Raw genomic sequence first — 20517 nt, forward strand, 5'->3', positions numbered from 1 at the left:
TTCTAATTTTATTTAGTGCATCATTCAAAGCATATTTGTCATACTGTATCATTTATCCTGAAGGGTGTAGAATCTCAAATTTGATCTATTTACACTGACGATTTGTCTTAGCTGAAATGCATCAGTCTCTGGGTAAACTGGTAACAGTAATCTAATAATACTATATTTTTTCAGATTAGAAGTAGTAATGTGTCCAACCAAAACTTCAGGGGAGCTCACAACTGTAGGCATTTCCACCAAAGTTGTAAAATGATAGATTGAAGAAGCTTAATACTTTTTTTTTTTTAATGACACAATGACATTCTGAACAGACCTGTTATCAATATCAAAAATGTGTGTTAAGCCAACAGTGCAGTACCTATGAATACTCTCATCTCTGTGTAAACTGACGTATTGAGATTTGACCCAATGGGTAGAATACCACCAGCATAGTTATTTTGCACATTCCCCTCACCATATAAATTTATGCTTTGTTTTGTTTTTCATCTAAGTAATGTTAACTACCACTTTGTTTTGGAGGGTAAATATAATTGCAGGACAAGTATTAGTTCAAGAGATAGTGTTTCGTTTATATATTAAAACTGATCGTAGCATTGGTACACTGAAAATTATTTTTATAGAAAAAAATGCTGCCAATATATAGTTTACTAAAAAACCAACCAACAACCAACCAACCAGACAAAAATGAAAAAAACAACACCACAAAAAAACCCCAAAACCTTATCAAAAGTATTTTCCGATCCTGCCAAGCTTTGCCTATCTAAGTTTTGGCATACTTTATTATGGTACCTGGTCTAGGTACTGTTCTAGTGGTACCTGGACTAGTGGAAGGTGTCCCTGCCCATGGCAGGGGGGGTGGAACTACATGGTCTTTAAGGTCCCTTCCAACCCAAACCATTCCATGATTCTATAATACGTATTTGGCACAGTGTCAGTTCTGACAGTTACTACCAACCTCCTTAACCAATGTGAAGAGTGCCTTCCTTCCCCCCTCCCTCTGTTCTTGTGACAAGACTAACCTCAGCTGTGCAGGGGTTGGTGGCATTTGCATGTGGAAATGCACTAATATGGATGTTTTTCTTTGTGTGTGCATCCTTGCAGTGTTGTATACCAGGATGGATTTTATGGTGCAGACATTTATGTAAGTATTCATTGATGTGCATGCTGTCCTTGTACATTACCAGAGTCATTCTTTTTACAAGTTTGCTGCCTAGCTTGACTCTGTTTTGTCTATTTACCATCCCTTGCCTGTCAGAAAGAATTGAGAAGAATATCTCTCACATTGGAAGACCTTTCTGTTCATTACATCTATCATTGTTCAGTGGAGCTGAATTAACTCTTCAATCAAATGCTGAATGAATGCAAAAAGATGTGAAAAATGTATGTGCGTGTGAAGGGGCGTTTCCCTTCAAAATTGAAGTTCAAAGAAAGAATAAAAATAAAGCAGAAACATTCTTCTGCAGATACACAACAGCTCATTTTTTAAAATCAAGGCGAGCCATGTATTATTAATACCTGAAGTATGCAAAGTACTTTATGGAGAGATATAGTTTTCCCAAATGCAGGCACCATTGGATATACATAAGTGCCGTGATGATAGTTGAGCTTAATTACATAGTAACTTTAAGACATGGCTATGTATTGTCTGTAATCTGACTAATCTTCCATCTGCTCTTTTAGAACCCACTTATTTCAATTTAAATGAAATGGGTAGAGACTGCTCCTGAGGTATGAAGTGGTTATATTTGTTAGTAAGGATTTATAGCCCTGGATCCATCATTAGGTACTTCACCTCACTGGTCACCAATTTCCTTTCAAATAATATTTTTTTAGGTTTCTTACCAATACTGAAGTTTTTACCTTGAGTGTACACAAAGAGGCTACTTATGACTGAGTATGCAAGAAGTGTCAGGTGGTTGAGGCTGAATGTCACTTTTCTAAAATAATTAATTCTTATACCCTATGTTCTTATACCTGTGCTTTTTAAAAAAATGTGTAGGTGTAAAATAGGTTACTGATACTCTGGTAATCTTTCATTTTTCTTACCATTTTGATAAAGCAATCTGATCCTAAGTTACAGGTAACATCTTTATTTCAACAGACAACGTTCTCTAACCTAATTGTACTTCTGTTGTACTGTCTCTGTTGAGATACATAGAGATGAGGAGTTGAAATTAGTATGAATATTAAAAATTCAGTAGGTTTTGATAGCAAATATTCCTTGTTTTTATAAGCAGCAATCTTCTAGAACTATTTCCATGGGAACAGCTTTTTTTTTTTTTTTTCCATGTTTTATATAAAGTAGGAAAACAATTTGAATTTATGGATGAAGTAGGTTTTATTTTTCTGATAGGGGTAGAAAGAGGCTGATACTTATCTGAAAGTTCATTTGTGTGGTTTAAAAATATATTTGAAATAAATTAACATGGGTTAAAATTCTCCCCTATGTAGTTGTGTACTTAGTGCTTTTATCAGTAACACATTGTTTACAACACGAGAAGCACCCATTTGCTAAAGGCTTACTCGAGTATAGTACACGGCTTTACTCTCACCTAGTACATTGCTGCTGAATTTTTGAGCTATATAGGATGCATGGAACAGTGTGGGATTTCTTGACGTGTGGTTTCCACTTTTCATATTTATTCAAACTGTCAAAAGAATGTGACATCCATTTTGCTCAGTTTACCAACTTGAAAATCTGAAAGGCAACAAGTCATCATTCTTGGGGTTGCTTAATGTGATCATAGAGGTGGGAACCAAATATCAGTTAACAGTTCATAGTTTTGGAACCCACTGTTTCTAAAAAACAGGAATATCTCCTGTCAGTTTGGTGATTGACAATATTATGTTTAGGGAGCCTCACATCCTCTCAAGGATTTAAACATTTTGTTTCCAAATGGAAAGAGATTTCAGTGAGGAAGTTACTGAAGAAACTACTAACTTTTAATGTGTGGATTAGTCACGTTCATTAGAAAATGGAGTAACTATACTAGTGCATTGGTTTTCACTCAGTTGCAGCCTTGTATTTCTGATGGCATTTCTTAGTTCTCTTAATGCAGCAGAATATTTACCATTACAGTAGCTAGCTGAATTAAAACACTCTCTGGAGATTTTTTTTTTTTTAAATGTTTGATTTTGTTTCGAGGTTTTTTTCTTTTTTAATATACAAAGCTTCGTATTTTATAATTCAGTTCTCTTCACATTTCTTTTTGTATATAAAACATTTTGCAGAGGAGGGTAAGAAAGATAGAGAACTGGTATAAATCAAAAGGAACCTTACAAACTCATTGTGTACTAGTTCATAGTGTGTTAGTTTGCAGCGGACCAAGTTATTTATTAAAGCCCAATTGATTATGACATGATTCTACTCAGACATCCGTTTTAAGTGTAGAGCTGAAGCTTTGTGAAAGAACAAATGCTTTGTTAAAAAAGGAGGAAAATAATTAAACAATGTAGAGTGTAATGGTAGGTTGAAGAGAAAGGAACCTTAAAAGTACCACAGAAAGTAAAACACTGTACTGAAAAGGCAGGCGAAAAATACACATTAACAAGTTTATCAAAGTGGGTTTCATTCTGATATGATTACACTGAGTACCAACAGTAATGTGGACCATGCCAATCTTTTCATAACTTGCTATCAGTGTAGCCTTTGGTGGATACATTTTGTGAAATGGAAGGAGGGAAGACACAGAAAGATACTGGTTGGGTGAAAACTGCAGGGTGAAGCAAGAACAGCAGAGAGCCAGAACTGCTTAATACTAACCAGAGGAATATAAAAATAGGTGGAAAGTACAGTCTAAAATGAAAAATCAACAGCCATGATTCTAGATGTATATAATATAATATATTCTATATTTCATATAGTTCTATATGAAATGTAATAATGCCTCTGAAATAGCTGAGCCTATTGAATTCCTTTTTAAATGTGCCTTGAGTAGGAAAAATAAAGGAGATGATTAGGAAGTAAGGAAGACCTTTTAAAATTAAGTATTGATTCACTAAGAGAAAAAGTCATTAAAAGAGAATTAAGGTTGCCTGCCAGCAAATACAGAAGTTCTTAGATGAAGATTGACACTTGTGAAAATAAGAAAATACACTCCACAAGATGAAGCAAAAATAGTAAGAGAGTCAGAAATACGCAGTTAGAATAATAGCTCTGCACTATGCTCTGCTTTATCTAAAATCTGTTTGGTTTTTGGTTTTTTACCATTGTCATGAAGACTGTTTTAAGAACATGTCAGTCTTCAATCCACACCTAAAATGTGGGAAGGCTAAGAAATATGAGAAGCTTCCAACCTCTGTAAACATCACCTTCAGAAGTGCCTTGGTAATAGGGTTGAACCATATGCATTAGTCAGTCTTTTTGCTCACAGCAAGATTTTCTAACCTGTTCTCAGGATTCTGAACCTGTCATACTGCCGTTGGTGAGAGTCCAACATATAACTACATGGGTTTGAATTTTTTTTTGAGCTGCCTGTCAAAAACAAGGCATGCTTTGTGATTAGGGGTATGGATAGAGATCCATAGTGACTGCCATCCCCTTTAGCTCAAAGGTAGGATGGTGTGGAGGGTGGAGCTCGTAGTATTTCCCAAGCAAAAAGCAGAGGTAATTATCTAAGCATTGTTCCCGTGATACTAGGTAGAAGTCCACTGATGAAATCAGATATCCTGAAAGTCACTGTTCTAGTGTGGAAAGCAAGGATGTGCAGTGAGCACTGAAATCTTTCTTTTAAAAGCTGAAGATTTTTGTGGTTTGTAAATGGATGAATGTGTCATTTCCTGTGACTCACAGAAACAGAATGCAAAGTGGAGAGTTGCCTTTTCCAAGGGCAGAAGAGTTCCTGAGGATCAGTGGGTTGCTCCTTCTAGTGCTCTGTATGCTGGAACACTCCATGATACCTTTTTAAAAGTTTTGAGATCTGGTGATTAAATGTCTTTTTATATCTCTGATCTTTATTTGTGATATAAAGACTACATTCAAATTCACTAAATTCATACAAATGCTTGATCATTCCTGCCGATTGTGTTTGGTTGGAATGACTACATGGGGTGTGAGTTTGCAGATATTACCAGAAGCTTCTCTGAGGCAACAGATACCTCTGGGAGCACCATGTAGAAATAACATGAAACTTTCACATAGGCCTGTGCCAGAAGTTGACCCGGCACAAAAAAGTGGTGGAAATTTTATTTTTACTTCTCCCAGTCAAAGTTTTACTTCACGAGGAGAGCAAATACTGTTTCAAACTCACTATCATATGAGTGAAGGAAGGGGAAATTACTACTTCCACTTTGTATATTCTGCAGAGCTGAGCATAGCTCATGCCATTTTTAATCCCATTTCAACTAATAAGGCAGGTGTAATTCTTAATACTAGAGAAGGTTTTGTACCTTGATTATGTTCACAAAATACTTTGAGATCCTTGAGTGAAAGGAAGCATTCACATAGAATATTAAATATGTTGCTAATAGGAAAATGAATGAAAAAACACCCATCATCTAAGAGTCACTTAATTTATCTGTATCTACAATAAAAACTGTCAGTACATCTGAAATCAAGATTTTAAAAAGTGTTATAGGGATTTAAAGGAGGAGGTGCACATGTGTATACATGTTTGTAATCTATAGATGTGTATTTCATATAAATAATTTTTTGTGGAAATTATTCTTACTTTATTTAAAAATTTAGATGCATTTGATTTTCTGTTCATTTCCATTTTATCATATCTTATCTAAATATGCTGTGATTTCTTTGTAAAATTGATTAAGATATCTCTGTAGCAATTGGCTACTGATCTTCCATGGACCCCACTGCTCTCTTTCAATTTTCCTGAGCCACAGATATATACATAAAACAGTGAAAGGAAATTTTTTATGAGTGACTTTGGAGAATTTGTTTAAATTTCTTCTTTCCATCCTTCTTTCCTTAATCATTTAAATCATTACCTTTCTGTTTCCTTATAGAACAGTATTGCAAGAGCCTTTATATGGCAATAAATTATCACAGGTATGACATAGTGACTGATGGAAAAAATCATTATGCTGAATTTAGACACCTGTGAAATCATACTAATACTGAAATAATTGTGAGAAAATTAATTCTGAGTGTAATAATGATAACAATAGGCTGCCAGTTGCATTTTATTTTCCAGATTCTATCATAAAATCACAGAAATTCTTCATATCCAATGGAATACAACAGTTACTGTTGTGGGTGTCCCATTCTGTATTTTATGCCAGTGAGATATATTTCTATATTTGGACTGCAAGTATGTTAACTCTTTACTTAATTTTTTAAGACAAGCTGTGGTAACATTGTGTTATCATTGTTGTGTGGAAGTAGGAAATACAGGAGAACAGATAAAGCAGTAGACTTTTAAAAATTATTGTAGCTGAATTTATTATTTCAGCTGAATTTTCAAAATAATAATTTGAGAAGTAATGGTCGGGTGCTTTCTGTTTCAATGTACTTAGGCAAAAAAAAGCCCATTCTTGAAACATTTATAAAACATTAAAACTGAAAGTTGTTCTTTATTTTTATGTGATTATTACACAATTTTGCTGTAAATATTTTATTTTGCAACATAATCTGAGGCATGAAGATAAATATTTGATTTATTGAGATATGTATATGCAGTGTATATTACTAGTGTATTCTTCATCTAAAATATGAGCCAAGTTCAAAATTAGAGAAAAATTATAAAGCAGAAGTTGAGAGTTCAGAAGTTTGAATCAGATTCTCATCCTGATTCCCAATACAAAGTGTGTTTTTTTGGTTGCAATATAAATAACCTCAAGTAATTGAAGTAAAGCAACAAGAAAGCATTGTATCACACCAAAACCACAGAACACAAACCCCATAAGAATTATTTGCTTAAGAATGTTTCTGTGTGTAATTATATAATAGTTTGTTTTAAAAATATGAAATCATGACATGGTCTAGTAGTTCCTGATAAGCAAATGCATCCTGCATTTTAGATCTCCAGAGAATTCAGGCAAATTCAATAACTTTGATCTCCTTTCATTTTTATTGCTTTAGAGGCAGTCTTTCCAGGACACTCTCAAATTTCATACTGATTGTTGAATCCAAAGCATCTTAATAAAGTTCAGAGTTGAGCTTCATTGTTGACCAGTAATTCTTTGATGAAAGCAAATAAAAATGCAAACAAAAAAGGAATGTGTATCTTCTATTTAGGGAGCAAGAAGGGGTCTGTCCTCACAGACTAACCAATTTTTAGTGATAGCTAAATAAAGAAATACAATCCTCACAGAGGCTACCATCTGCAGATTTAAGACCAGTCAGTGTGTGAACAGCCTGTCTCATATTTGTCCGATTAAGAACATGGAAACTTTTGCTACTTCTTGTGATAGCCCATTCTCAATCCTGTACCATGATGGGAGGCATTACGTGCATAGATTGAAATGAAGTGTCTCTCACACTTAAATAAGGGGTTTTAGAAGTGCACTACAGGACAGTAAAAGGAGCCATACAAGTGGTGAACAGAATCATACCCTCCTGGTGAATGGCTTGCAGTCTGCCACACGTTTTCAGGACTGGATCAAGAAACAAGCTTAATAATATCTTCTTTATACCTTGGCCATTTGTACTCCCTCATATCAGAACTCAGGGGAAAGAAAAGAAAAACAAGAACAAAAAGAAAAGAAAAGTTATATATAGCACTCAAAAACCAGGAGGGGAGAACAGATAAATTTGTATAATCTCTCACCTTTCTCCTTGTAGTAGAAGCCAGACCAAGTGTGCAGCTTGCATTATCATCCCTCAGCCTCACTGTTTACTGGCTCAGTTTGCACTTGGTGACATTATTTGACATCTGATTGCCTGTATGCACATACCTGCAAGCAATATGTGCCTATTATACATTTTTGACAGTAATAGCCTTCTATTGGTTTATAAAAATCAAATTATCTGAAATGAGAAAGTATTTCATCTCAATGCTTCTGTGCTGGCACAGAGAAGCAGCTTGCTGCAGACGAGAGGGCACATAGGGCATTATGAAAGCACTTGCCTTATTCCAGGGGTAGTGAGACACAACTGCTGCTGGCAGGGAGCTGACCAGTGTTGGGGAGGTAAAGGTCCTATTCTCTGTGTGGGCACTTGAAAAAGACAGAAAGAATGTTCCTCAGGCAAGCTGACAATTCACAGCCTGGAGTTTCTGATGAGCTGTCAGGATATGTAAAACACATGTTTATTCTTAAGGTGAGGTGGCATTATCAGCTGAATGATTGATTTCCAAAACCATCCTGCTTCAAATCTTCAATCCAGAAAAGGTTTAAGCACGTTAGGGATGAAAGTGATTCCACCAAGCAAAGAAGTAGAAGTAGCTTGTAAAAGTAGATGAAATTGCTTTTCTGAAGAGTGAATTTTTATTTGTAAAATCAAAATAGAAAACCCACAAAAGGAAAAAAATCCATAAATTACAGTGAATGCTTTAGCCAAAGAGTGAATTTTATTGACAGCTTAGTGATCTGATATTTTCTTATTCAACTCTTTGTTAAGGTGGGGGAAGGTGGGAAGGGAAATACAAAAGTCCCCTGTCCCAGAGGATTATGGGGTGGTGAATTCTAATTGGGACGTAAATCGTGTTTGTGTTATCTGTGGAGACTGGCCTCTGTTTGTTAATTGGCATGCTGAGATCATTTTGAAATGGTTGATATAACACCGTGGTCCATTGAACAGGAAGCTCTGCTGTTTTCACAGTTTGATAATGAATGCCTCACTGCACACAGTTCCTTTCAAATGTGTGTTTGTTTGTTCTGTTTGCTTAATTGAACAGCTGCAATTACTGTTACATACAACTGAACGTTAATTCATGGAAGAAGAGAATTTTGCTCCTTCATTATAATTTTATGTATAAATTGGGAACCTATGTAACATTAAGTGTTAATTGAGTGCACAAATTCATGGGTTTAATCAACCAGAAGTGATAAATCATATTTTATACAAAAAATAATTGATTATTAGCTGAGTTTTTCTTTTAAGTTCAACATTGCTTTATTAAAATGGATACACCTCATTCATAAGAACAACCACTACTTGAAAACTGGTGGAAGAATACAGTATTGTCTTGTAAAAAAACCTTACACTGATGAATACTTTTCATGGCTTTCTCCTGATCTTTGTGACAAAACAAGTGCAGGTTTGTGGTTAACAAGTTCACTGAACAATTCACTGAAATATTTCATATGTATTTAACCCCTAAACTGCACGTACAGAACTACAGTACTACTTCAGGTGTTGCTAAGTTTTGCAAATGCTATTTAAGGAGCTGTAGCAATCCAGTTAGAGCATGAGTTTGTGTTTCAGGGTGGTTATGCTGCCTACCGGTATGCCCAGCCTGCCACTGCCACTGCAGCTGCCTACAGTGACAGGTAAGACCTCATTTATTGCTCATAAATATTTGACCAGTGGAAGTTGAAGATGATTCTATAAATTTGCCTTGTTGAAGTCTCATAACTGTCTTGTTGCTCTGCAGATAATTGTGATATCTGAAGCAGGCTGTTTTATTATAATCCATGAATAGCCATAAATAGAGAGATTTTAGGCCTTAATTGAGAATGAGGAATGAGATGTGCACATTGCCAAGCTGTAGATCATCCAGTTAATGTCTGTGACCCTTGTACAATGTAGATAAATATATGTACAGCTTCATGATGGTCTGCTACTAAAGATCATTATTCGTCTTAGGAGTATTATTTCAGTTGATTTAGAACCTGAACTTATTGAGTGCCCTCAATTCTCATTGACATCGTTTTAGTCAGTGGAAATTGAGAATAAACTGTGTCTAAGCTTGAACTATCCAAGCCAAAACAATATTTTTTCCATTTGCTTTCTTTCCAGGCATTTGATTGTTTTGAAGTACTGAAAAAAAAATTCAGTTATTCTTTTGCTCCATATTTTTATCCTCGAAATGTAAACCACATTTGGTGGAAGTAATACCAGGAATAAAAGACCATTAAAATCTGCATAAGAGAAACATGTGAAGACTTAACTTCTATAAACTAAAAGTGATGGCACATAAATTATTTTGTCTTCTTGCAAGATGTATTGGGCCCCCTTTGAAGTCAGTGTCTAAATTGCTATTGACTTTGGTAGGAAGAGGATTTTGTAAAATTACATAAAATTAAAGTCTTTGCAGTGTGTGGACATGAAAAGAAAGAATATGTTTTCTTCATAAACTGTGCCCTTAACATAATTTTTGCCATCTTTAATACTTTTCAAGTACTTGAAGAGTGTAGTCATAAAGGGAGGATGTATATTGTGAAAGACAGATACATGCATGTATTTTGCCTCACAATGGCAGCGAGAAGTAAGATCACACTTTTCAATTCCTACTATAAGAAAATTTTCCCTTGGAATCATAGGGATAACCTCTTAAGCCTTGAATATGTATTCAAAAATTTCTTTAGATGCTAAATTAGACATTGTTTTAAATGTTTCTGTTTCTTAAAGAAATCAACAGATTAAGAAATTTCAGTGAACTATTTCTTAGATTGAAGTGCTGTTCATGGATTCCCTATTTTTAGAATAAAGTACCATGGTATGAATGTTAAAATGCTATGCATGCATATTCGCCTTTCAAATGCTTATTCTGGGTAATGAAGATAATTTTTTAAAGTTATGTGAATAAAATAATTTGCATGTGTGGCTGAGGCATGCTGTGTCAGACAGGTAAGCAAGTTACTTTTTATTAATTTTGGATCAGTAATATCAATTAGATACTGCCGTATGCACTTTGTTGGCAATGTATTATTTCTACTGAGGGTAACCTACAAAGGTGAAATGCTAATCAATAGTTTCATTTCATTTCCACAAAGGTGTGTTAGCATGTCGCAGCTCTAGTATTTTTCTGTGAGCTTATAATGCAAACCAATTCCTGCTCAAAAAAACTTAGTAAACTAAAAGGTCAAAATTATAAATACCCTCATGCTGGTAGTCACTTTCTGCCAGATATCATTCAGAAGTCCCTGGATCATTTTGCAGGGTGCTTATTCATAGGGATAAATGAATTTCTGAAAATCTAAATGTTACATAGAGAAACTGAACAATATCAAGATGACTTTTCAATGCTTTAATTATGAATTAATGTACCTTCTCATAAAATAAACCAAATGTTGTAAGATAAAACATCAGTTGGTCACATGTTCTGGTATGGGTAAAGGGTCAACATTACTAAGAACTATGCTGAAAAAAAAAAAAAAGTAAAGGATTTGTTTAAGAAGAGAGTGTTTTGAAATGCTGTAAAGGAAGCCTGAGATGGCATCAGTAATAACGCAGTTGTCACAACCCTTAATTATTTTTTTTGAAAAAGTGTCTAATTTTCAGATACACTTTGTGTATAATTAGAATTGTAATAACCTGTCTTTGCTGGATAATTTTTAATATCTTAAATTATTTTTATATCTTCTGGATTTTTTTTTTAAATTTAGCTTCTCTTTTTAAATGTGATTAACCCTCATCTTCAACCTGCTTCACCCAAATGAATATGGTTTCTCGTCTTAATTACAAATACTGTAACTGAATTTCTTTACGGGAGAACCTTAAAACTAGCATAGAGAACAAACCAAATAGCGATCTGCTCAAACATTTCTTTGCATATGGGAAACTATGTGCAAACATGGATACCTCTAATTACTCACAACTACAATTTGCTGCTTAACTTTTCATTCATTTTTTCATTAATTGAATTTAGAAAATTTTGTGAATTTTTAATATTGAAAGTGCTGAAAAATTGTTCAGTACAACTGCTTGTATCTTTTCTTCTCAGTGTAATAATCATCTGCTGTGTTCTGAAAATATTGAAGATTCCATATCTCCTCTTATTTAGTGTTGATTTGAGCCCCTATTTAATTTAATTACACATGAAATATATTTAGTTTATGCATAAACGGTGCCCAGAAAAGTTAAGCGAGGACCAGTATGTACTATTGAAACAGCGACATATCATGGAAATACTACTTCAAAAAAAAGCTTTTTTTTTTAATCACAGCTGATATACCTGATGAATGTCAGTGTTCCATATTTGATATGCTTAAGTCAGGAGATAGAAAGGGGAAATCTTTAGATTGCAAACATGTTTTGGTAAATTAAAAATAAAGGTTAACATAAAGATTTGGGACTCCAGAATCAATACACCGAGTCAATGGATAATGATCCCTGTAAGAGAGCTCTATTGTGAAGAAATGCAATGGTATCCTTGTTTGTCACAGCTGGAAATATTGCTGGAAAAAAGACAAAGAACAGATATATAGGGGAGAATCAGATGGCAAGGAAATATCATGAAACAAATCAATGCAAACCCCAAAGTATTTGTTAAGAAAAATCATGTACTCCTAAAACCAGTTTCACAGCTGAGGTAGACCTTGCAGATATCTCCAGTCATTTCTTAGAAATGTAAACAAACAAACAAACACAAAAAAGCGCAAACCAAATTATAAATTTTATTTTATTTTTGAAGAAATATAATCACTGAATACAACTTAAAAAAAATCTACAATTGAATTTTTGTAAAGTGTGATTTATCATCATACTAAATTGCACTTAGATTTGAGTGTCTTTGCAGAAGTGGGTCAAAGATATGATATTTAACTTTTGAATATTTAAAGTATTTCATATAAATTTTCCAATTTTTATAAATTATAAAAGAGGACCTACTGCTCTGTATACGTTCTTTACCATTCTGGACCTTTGCCTGCCAAACTCTTTAAACTGAGAGTGTTTTCAAATAATAATTGTAAGGATGTACAAAAGACACTAAGATGTTTGTATAGCTTTTATTCACCTTTCATGTAATTTTTTTAAAAATATAAATAAAAATATAGTTAGATTTCTGTCCAGGTTTAAAGAGAAACTAGCAAAGTCATCAAGTTTTGTATTTGTGAGGTAAAAGAAGTCAAAGCATGGCAGTGGGGTGTATTGTCATTTTGTCATTGCATGTTCACTTGATGTTGCTAGTATGTCTGTAATGCTCTATGGGATTTGAGAGATCCATCACACAGCTCAGTGAATGGCTTGCTTGAATTAAGCCTATGGGCAGACTTATTCACATTGATTGGCTATTGGTTTTGTGTTTTATGATTTGATTATTGCATCTTTGATCGGAGTAAGAAAAATGTTCCTTTCTTGCATATGAACTTTGCCAGCAATATTGATGAAAATGTATCAGGTAGTATAATAAAACAAAACACCAATAATAATGAACTAGCCTTGTCTGAAAGGCAGTCTCATTTCACTTGTACTGCTTGCTAACCCTCTTATACTTAATAATGATATTTATGTGTGTTTATATATGTATGGTTGTGTGTTCATATATATACACACATTCCCCATCCATCACCCACCCTCAAACACGCACACACACACGTGCGCACACCCAGCTGCACACACAGCTACACACACATGTACAAAGGTATTTTGCCCTGGGCATAATTCCTTTTATCTAATACAGTGTTAAATTTAAATCTCACTGCACAAAATGGGAGGATTCCTCCTGAATTCTCTCTTGTCTGGATTACATGCCTCATCACTGGAAGCTGACCTTTTATTTTTTTCATTAATATTTTCTAGAAGCAAATAAGGCATATTCCAAAATATTTTGCACATAATAATTTGCAGTAGAAAACATTGTTTGTGCTACATGTTCTGTGGTCAGACATAGGATTTTCTATGAAATTTGAGACAGGAGGTTTTGTCATGGGGTAGTTGTGTATCTTCCAGAGCTGAAATCTCACTCCCATTAAAATTCTAATATTCCAGTAGTTTACATTTTTAACACGCCTATGTGGAATATTCATTTTTGTCAAAATACTAGTGTCTACAGAGGTATAATTTAATATATTTTCCAGTTCTCCTTGGGCGATTAATTGAGATTAATACTTGATATTTCTGGTTGGATTATCCTAAAATAGAATAGGTTCAGATTTGATTTAATTGGAAACATGCTTATTAAGGAATAAAAAAAAAAAAAAAAGGAATGAAGAATAAAAATATGCAGAATATAAGATGTGATCTTCTGTAGATGGAGGTGATTTTATTTGTATATTGTAGACTAAGATCTTCACTTTTATGAATAAACAATGAAACCTATGAAAAATAGTTTTATTAAGATGATTTGCTCATATTGAGGATCTTACTAGTGATATATACTAAAAATTAAGGTTTTGACAGCATATAAAATATAATAGCATCTTCATTCAGAATTTAATTTCCCATTAAATAATTTTATAGAAGGATAAATATTTTAATATGTAGTACTTCATTCATTTCATGATAGTACTTTTTAAGATGTAGGAAATAGAGCTTCTATACATAGTTTTAATTTATAATGTAATTGGGTTGGAAAAGGAAAAAGAATAAAAGATAGCAATAAATTTACTCTTCTACTCCAATCTGGCACTTTCAAACCTTTTTGAATTTTGCAATACGATTTGAATCTTGAGAAATGGAGAAGTTTGGGAAACAAGATGATATTTAAGCAAGAATTGTGTAGTCCATATACTGAGCTACTCAAATTATGAGAATGAAAAGGATCAGTTAGCATCTTGACCAGGTACAAAGGTGGTGTCTAGCTTTTATAGCAGAAGCAATATAGCATATATTTACCACTTCTTCAAACACTTTAGTTCGATGTGGTGATGTTTGATTGGTCTATTTTTTTCTGGTTATCCCATGTGATAACTAAAGCTTGTTTAGTCCCTAATATTGCAAGTAAAAATCAGATTATTCACTTTGCTCTTACAGAGAGGTAATGGATTTAGGGATCTACCTATGAGGCTTGTATGTCTTTATGTCTGTATTGGTTCTGTGGCAAACTAGAGGATCACTGGCATTATGTTAATAATTCGTAATCCATAGTCATCACTCAGAAAACAGTCTTGGGAATGACTGGAGTATATGACTCATGTTACAGCCATAACAGCACCTTTTATTGAAGGAGTTAGAAAGTAAAAGTGAATGATTGCGAATAAAGAGAATGTAGTAGAAAAAAAAATCAGAGTATAAAATTCTATGAACAGGGAGTTTCATGTAGAGCAATTGGATAGGAATTTGCTGAAATAAAAAAGTATTGCATAGAGTACTTTCTAATGATTGAAACATTAGAATCATTCTAAAATACCGTAGATAGAACACTTTTTTTGGGAGACACAAGGTGTCATGTTAATGTAGGAAAACATGACAAAAAATTACATTTAATAAAAATATAATCTCCTACCAAGTCTAGAAAGCTGCTTTATATGCTTTGATATTTTAATACATTCCCCTAACATTTGGTAGAATTAACATGTTTTCTGATACTTTGAAGGTTTGATTCACCTGTACCTAATATCAGTAATCATGTAACGTCAAGGCAACTATTAGAACTACTCCACTAGTTCAAAACTGAGGTAACACAGTAGTGAAAAAGCTTAGAGTCCCTGGCTCGGAATGATGGTAAACACCGATTATGAAATTTATCATGTCAGACCTTATATTCTTCATAGCCTGCTTCTACTTCTTTTCCCCCTAATTTCCATTCTCCTTCACTGTAATATCAAGGGATATTTTAAGAATCCCCATACACAAGGGAAGGCTTGGCTAATACTGTATAGTTTGGTTTGGTGAGTACTTTTGCTGATGTTTTCTTGCACATAGTGGAAGCTGTTAAGTGTTTATAATTTTCAAAAAAAACCCAGTGCACCTATTCTGACTACAAATCAACTTCTACATCCTTGCTTTCGTTTTGTTTAATACCTCTAGCCTACATCAGGTTATATAGATGAGTTTTAACTTGGGAGTTTCTTACTTTAAAATAAAAGTTCATATTAAGTAACTATGATTGTAACTATATTCCTTTGCTGGATTTTCATGCATGCTTTTCCTCTAAAAAGAGGGGGAAAAAAAGTGTTGGATAACATTTTTAAAGCAGGAATTCTCTCTTTAATAGTTCAGACTGCCTTCTTTGCTCTTAGAGGATATTGAAAGAGAGTGTAACCTCCAAAATTTTAAGTGTGTTGTATTCAGCAGACTGGGTAAATACAGAGTTAGGGAGTTACTAAAACATTGATTCCTAATCCAACAGACCAAAACTGTTACAGTCTATTGGGTCAGTGCCTGTGACATGATAGACCATAACAGTTCCTTTGGACATGTCAGTGTCTAATTATGCACTTTTTAGTTTTCAGATCATTGACTTGATAGACCACAAAGAGGCAGATTAGAACATGCTCTAAGTATTGTCAGCCTGAGTGCTTCCTCTGCCAGTGCTTTGAGAGCAAGAAGGAGTTACTAGCATTGTGAAAGAGTCAGAAGATGAAGGAATTAATTGTTATCAATAAAATATGGGATGAATTGGATACAGTCTGTATGGATTAGCCATGCAATTTGCAATGTATTTTAGGCAAGGTAAGGAAGTATTGGAAGAACAAACCAAATAACTATGTGGAAGAAATTAATCAAGAAAGAGTCAATCTACACACCTGCATGTTTTTACTGTAGTGTTTCCCACCTCAAAGGAGTCTAAAGCATTGGATTGGTTATTTAAATATAATTATTTTCACAAACCTTTTGGCTTGTCAAGTTTCTTCCACTCTAGGAACATACCTCTGGCAAACAGCCATTTGTAAGAATACTGCACATCAGGAATGGGAGTAGAAAGTTTACCTGTGTATCCTAAAGAGCAACTTTTTTGTGAAAACTGCTATAGGATGTTTCATATACTTCATTATGTATATACCTCCAAACTTCATTTTGTGTTTCTTAAATGAATTCTTAAATAATCCTGTCAAGGTTTTCATATACATAGTTATTATAGTTATAATATGAAAAAATGATCTTGTCAGGTAGTTTGTAAAGTCATTCAAACCTTAAAATAATGTAAAGAGAAAGAATTATTGTTATTCATAATTGCTAAAGTAATTTTTAATTATACCTCTGTATATTGGAAGTCTTTATTTTGGATAAATTTGTGGTTAGTAATAAACCATAATAACCATTATGAAATCAGAAACGAATATGAAGTATGTTTTAATGAAACCTTAGTTGAAAATTTATGACATGCATAAAGACAAATTTCCCCCAACAAAAGAAATATATATTTTGTTATATATGTTATTGGATAAAATACTGATTCCTTACATAAGGCTGACTTCAAAATGCTATACTCTTTGCCCTAAAGAGAGTGAAAAATATTTCCAAAATATAGTAATAAACAAAATTTTCAAATAGAAATGATAAAACTTAAAAAATAGCCTTAATTCAGCATTCTTGGATGTAGTTTACATTGCTGATGTAGAGCAATTCTGAAGTTACTGAATTACTTCTTCAAGGACTCAGTTTAAGTGTGTAGCCTTTGTTAATCATAGTGAAAGGCAAATAATCTTAGAGCAGTTACGCCACCGAGATCAGTATGAATTCTACTGTATTGGTTTGTGTGCGTTCAGAATTTCACCTGTTAGTTTTAGGTTTCACTTTAAAATGTGAAGATCCATTTAAAAATCATCTGTGTTCCTCTTGCAGATAAATGTCCATATTTATACCATGAATATTGTATTACTAATATGAAATACATTTATCCTATGTGTAATATATTATGTAATTCTTCAGACACATAAAAATTCCATGCAGCAGGTAATACAAATTAGTGGATCTGTATAGCTCTGATTTTAAAAAGAAATAAATCAGGAAATAAAATGTGTAGATTTAAAATGTAGGTGACAGGGCTACAGATTTTTCCAGTGGTTGTGATGTAAGAGATTGTCCATAAAAAATAAACATATTTTTTGCAACACCTTTACCAATTTGCACAACAATGAAGTTACAAAGTATAGCACCAATTTGCTAGAAAAATTCTTTATACAGTCTTTGAGTGGTAATGAGAGGAGAGAGACGGGGAGTTCATGGAGGAGATACAATTCTTCCATTGCAGTATCTACACTGTATGCAGTATGGACACCTTGTCATTTCCCTAACATGCTTTACAGCATTAATATTAGGCTGTGCTAAAAGGAGCCTAACTCTTGTGACATTTAAATGGGTCATTTAGCTAGTTCAATAGAAGGCTGAAAGCTTGTCATCTGCTGAGGAAAGCCTGACATAAGAAAAAAATTATGAGAAAGTGTCTTCTGATGGCCGTTTTTCTCTTTAGTTTTTGGTGTCTTGTTTTTTTGTTGTTTTTTTTTTTCTCCTTCTCTGAGTAAATGCAACAATACAGAATATCACTGGTCTTGGGAATGCACATTGCCACTGGTGTGCAGAGGAGTTAGGAATTTTTTTTTTCTTTTTTCCTTAAAGGTTTGCTTTTCAAATTTGCAAAATTGCTTTTTGGTATTAGAAGGAATGAATTCTGCTCAAGAAGTTGCATGATTGGTGATAGGACAAACTAATGAGAGAGATTGCTTACCTTTTCTGTTTCCTGCTGTCTTTGGCAGTCTGAAGTAAATTAGAGACATGTAATTGGCTAATCATGCTGAAATGTCCTGGATTGAGCGTTAAAAAGACACAGATAAAAAGCAGTGCAGAGGTGCCTAATTTGGCAGTTAAATTAAGGGCTTGGTTAAGCCTCCTGGAAACATCAGAGACACTCCAGTGCATGGGAGACACCCATGCAGACGGATGTGACACGGGACCTTCTGCAGTGGCAGCTGAGTCCAGGCAGATGGACGAGCTGCCTTCGCTTGGGCAATGAAGCATCTTCATTGAATGAAGCATCTTCAAGCATTAGTGTTCTCTGTGAGGTAATAAAAATTACAGTAGTAGCTACGTTAATTTCTTTTGGTGCAGGGTTTTCTCCATATGCTTCCAAGGCCTCCCTCAACATTTCAGAAGAGAGTATTGTGGAGCTAAATCACAACAAGCATTTAATGAAATGGTCAGGAATGATGGAGGTTGGAGATGCATTATCTTTTAACAATAAAAGAAGAATACCTAAGTGAAAGCAGATTATCTATGTCTTCCTCTTTGTCTTGGCAATCGTTGGTAGTTAGGTTGAACAAGGAATTCTGCAGAAAAAAAAAAAAATCTGACATGGAAGAAATTAGTTTAAAAGGAAAATATACTTTTCTAATGCACATCAGGTCAAACAACTTACTGTTAGTGTTGTTGAACCTTGATACCACATGAATTACTTAGTTACTTCCTATTTATAGTCTTATTCTTACTTCATTTAATATATCTTATAAGTATGGCTGTGAAGTTGTTTAGTTGTCTTTGTGTTGTGACTTAAATGCTAAAAGTATGTGAATACACTTTGATGTTATAGTAATGGGTGTATAAACCATGATAATGATGAAAACAACCTTTTATTATAATTATTATACTAAGATTAAAAAGTTTAAATTCTTTGATATTTCATATTTAAATTTAGGGCACTAGAAGGAGGGAGTTGAGGAGGCCTTCATAAAACCATTTTAGAAGGAAACTTTGAAACTTTGTCCATACTTGAATATTACAGAAACTATTCAAGCAGCCAGCTGCCAGCAATGTTATCTTCATAGTAAAAAAGCCCTCAACATTGGAGTCCTAGCAAGAGGAATGAAGCCTTATAGTTTAGAGCGTGAAGTGAAAATAAAGTGTCTTTAATAATATAATGGAGAAATGTATAGATGTACCACAGATAACCCTCCTAGGAAAAATCATTGCTACACTATATAGTTAGCACCAGATCCTTGGAGAATACAGTTAGGAATAGCTCCAGTGAAGTCTGTGCTTTCAGTTAAGCTGCATCAATTTTACTAGCTGAGGTTCTGATTCATGAAATCTAAATACTGACTATATGTGTAAATCCTATAGTGGTCTTAGCAGAAAAAGTCAACTGACAAAATATAGTTTCCCTTGTAACTTCTGTTCAGTATTGTGTTTGCCTTCATCTTAATTTCCTGTGTTCAAGGGCTCTTCACTGTTTTCAGCAGTTGCTAGATTTTTGGGAAGGGGGCCTGCACCTATCTATTAAAATTATTTCTGTCTAATTTTGTGAAGTTAGGAAGCAAAGTCCAAGAATTCTGGTTTATGAAACATAATCGCTGTATGCTAAAATTTCTTTTACATTTAAAATTTCCTAGTGTTAGTGTGATCATTTTTAGGGAAGTCCTGATTTCTTAAAATCCCCCTTGACATCTATTATGGTTTCTATTTTATCGAAGCTCTGAGTTGCCAAGGAGAGGGACTAAGAACTTAAAAGAGCGCTGAGTGAAATGTGTGTGTCAAAATTTTGTTCTTAATCATATACTTTGTAAAGTATAAGTAGTGTTGAAAAGCCCAACTGTCATCCAGTCTTTTAGGGACGTGACAGGACACAGATGACACTTAGTAATTTATCCCATGTGCCCTACAAACATAGGTTCTTACACCCACAATGACCTAAGCATGTGAACTTCCCAGCCACAGCTGTGGGTACTTCTGTACATTTGAAAAATAGCAGGGCTAATGACTGTAGGAGGGAAAAAGCAGTAGTAGGTTGATGCTTTTTTTAGGAATACGTAGTTATGTAGACAAAGACAAGCACATTGTTTCCCAGGGTGGGGTGACTA

At 34.0% G+C, this 20517-nt stretch overlaps 1 protein-coding gene across 1 annotated transcript in view; it reads left to right on the top strand.

The window, feature by feature from the left end:
• The window catches only part of LOC104511598 (RNA binding protein fox-1 homolog 1-like), a 67501-nt gene that overhangs the window by 25244 nt on the left and 21740 nt on the right, over positions 1 to 20517 (top strand). The window contains exons 3-4 of the mRNA XM_010154285.1: positions 1102 to 1141; positions 9323 to 9387. Coding sequence (XP_010152587.1) covers positions 1102 to 1141; positions 9323 to 9387 — 105 coding nt within the window. The remainder of the gene's footprint in view (positions 1 to 1101; positions 1142 to 9322; positions 9388 to 20517) is intronic.

Source organism: Eurypyga helias, unplaced genomic scaffold (assembly GCF_000690775.1).
Source record: "Eurypyga helias isolate BGI_N326 unplaced genomic scaffold, ASM69077v1 scaffold1896, whole genome shotgun sequence".
NCBI classification, from domain to species: Eukaryota; Metazoa; Chordata; class Aves; order Eurypygiformes; family Eurypygidae; genus Eurypyga; species Eurypyga helias.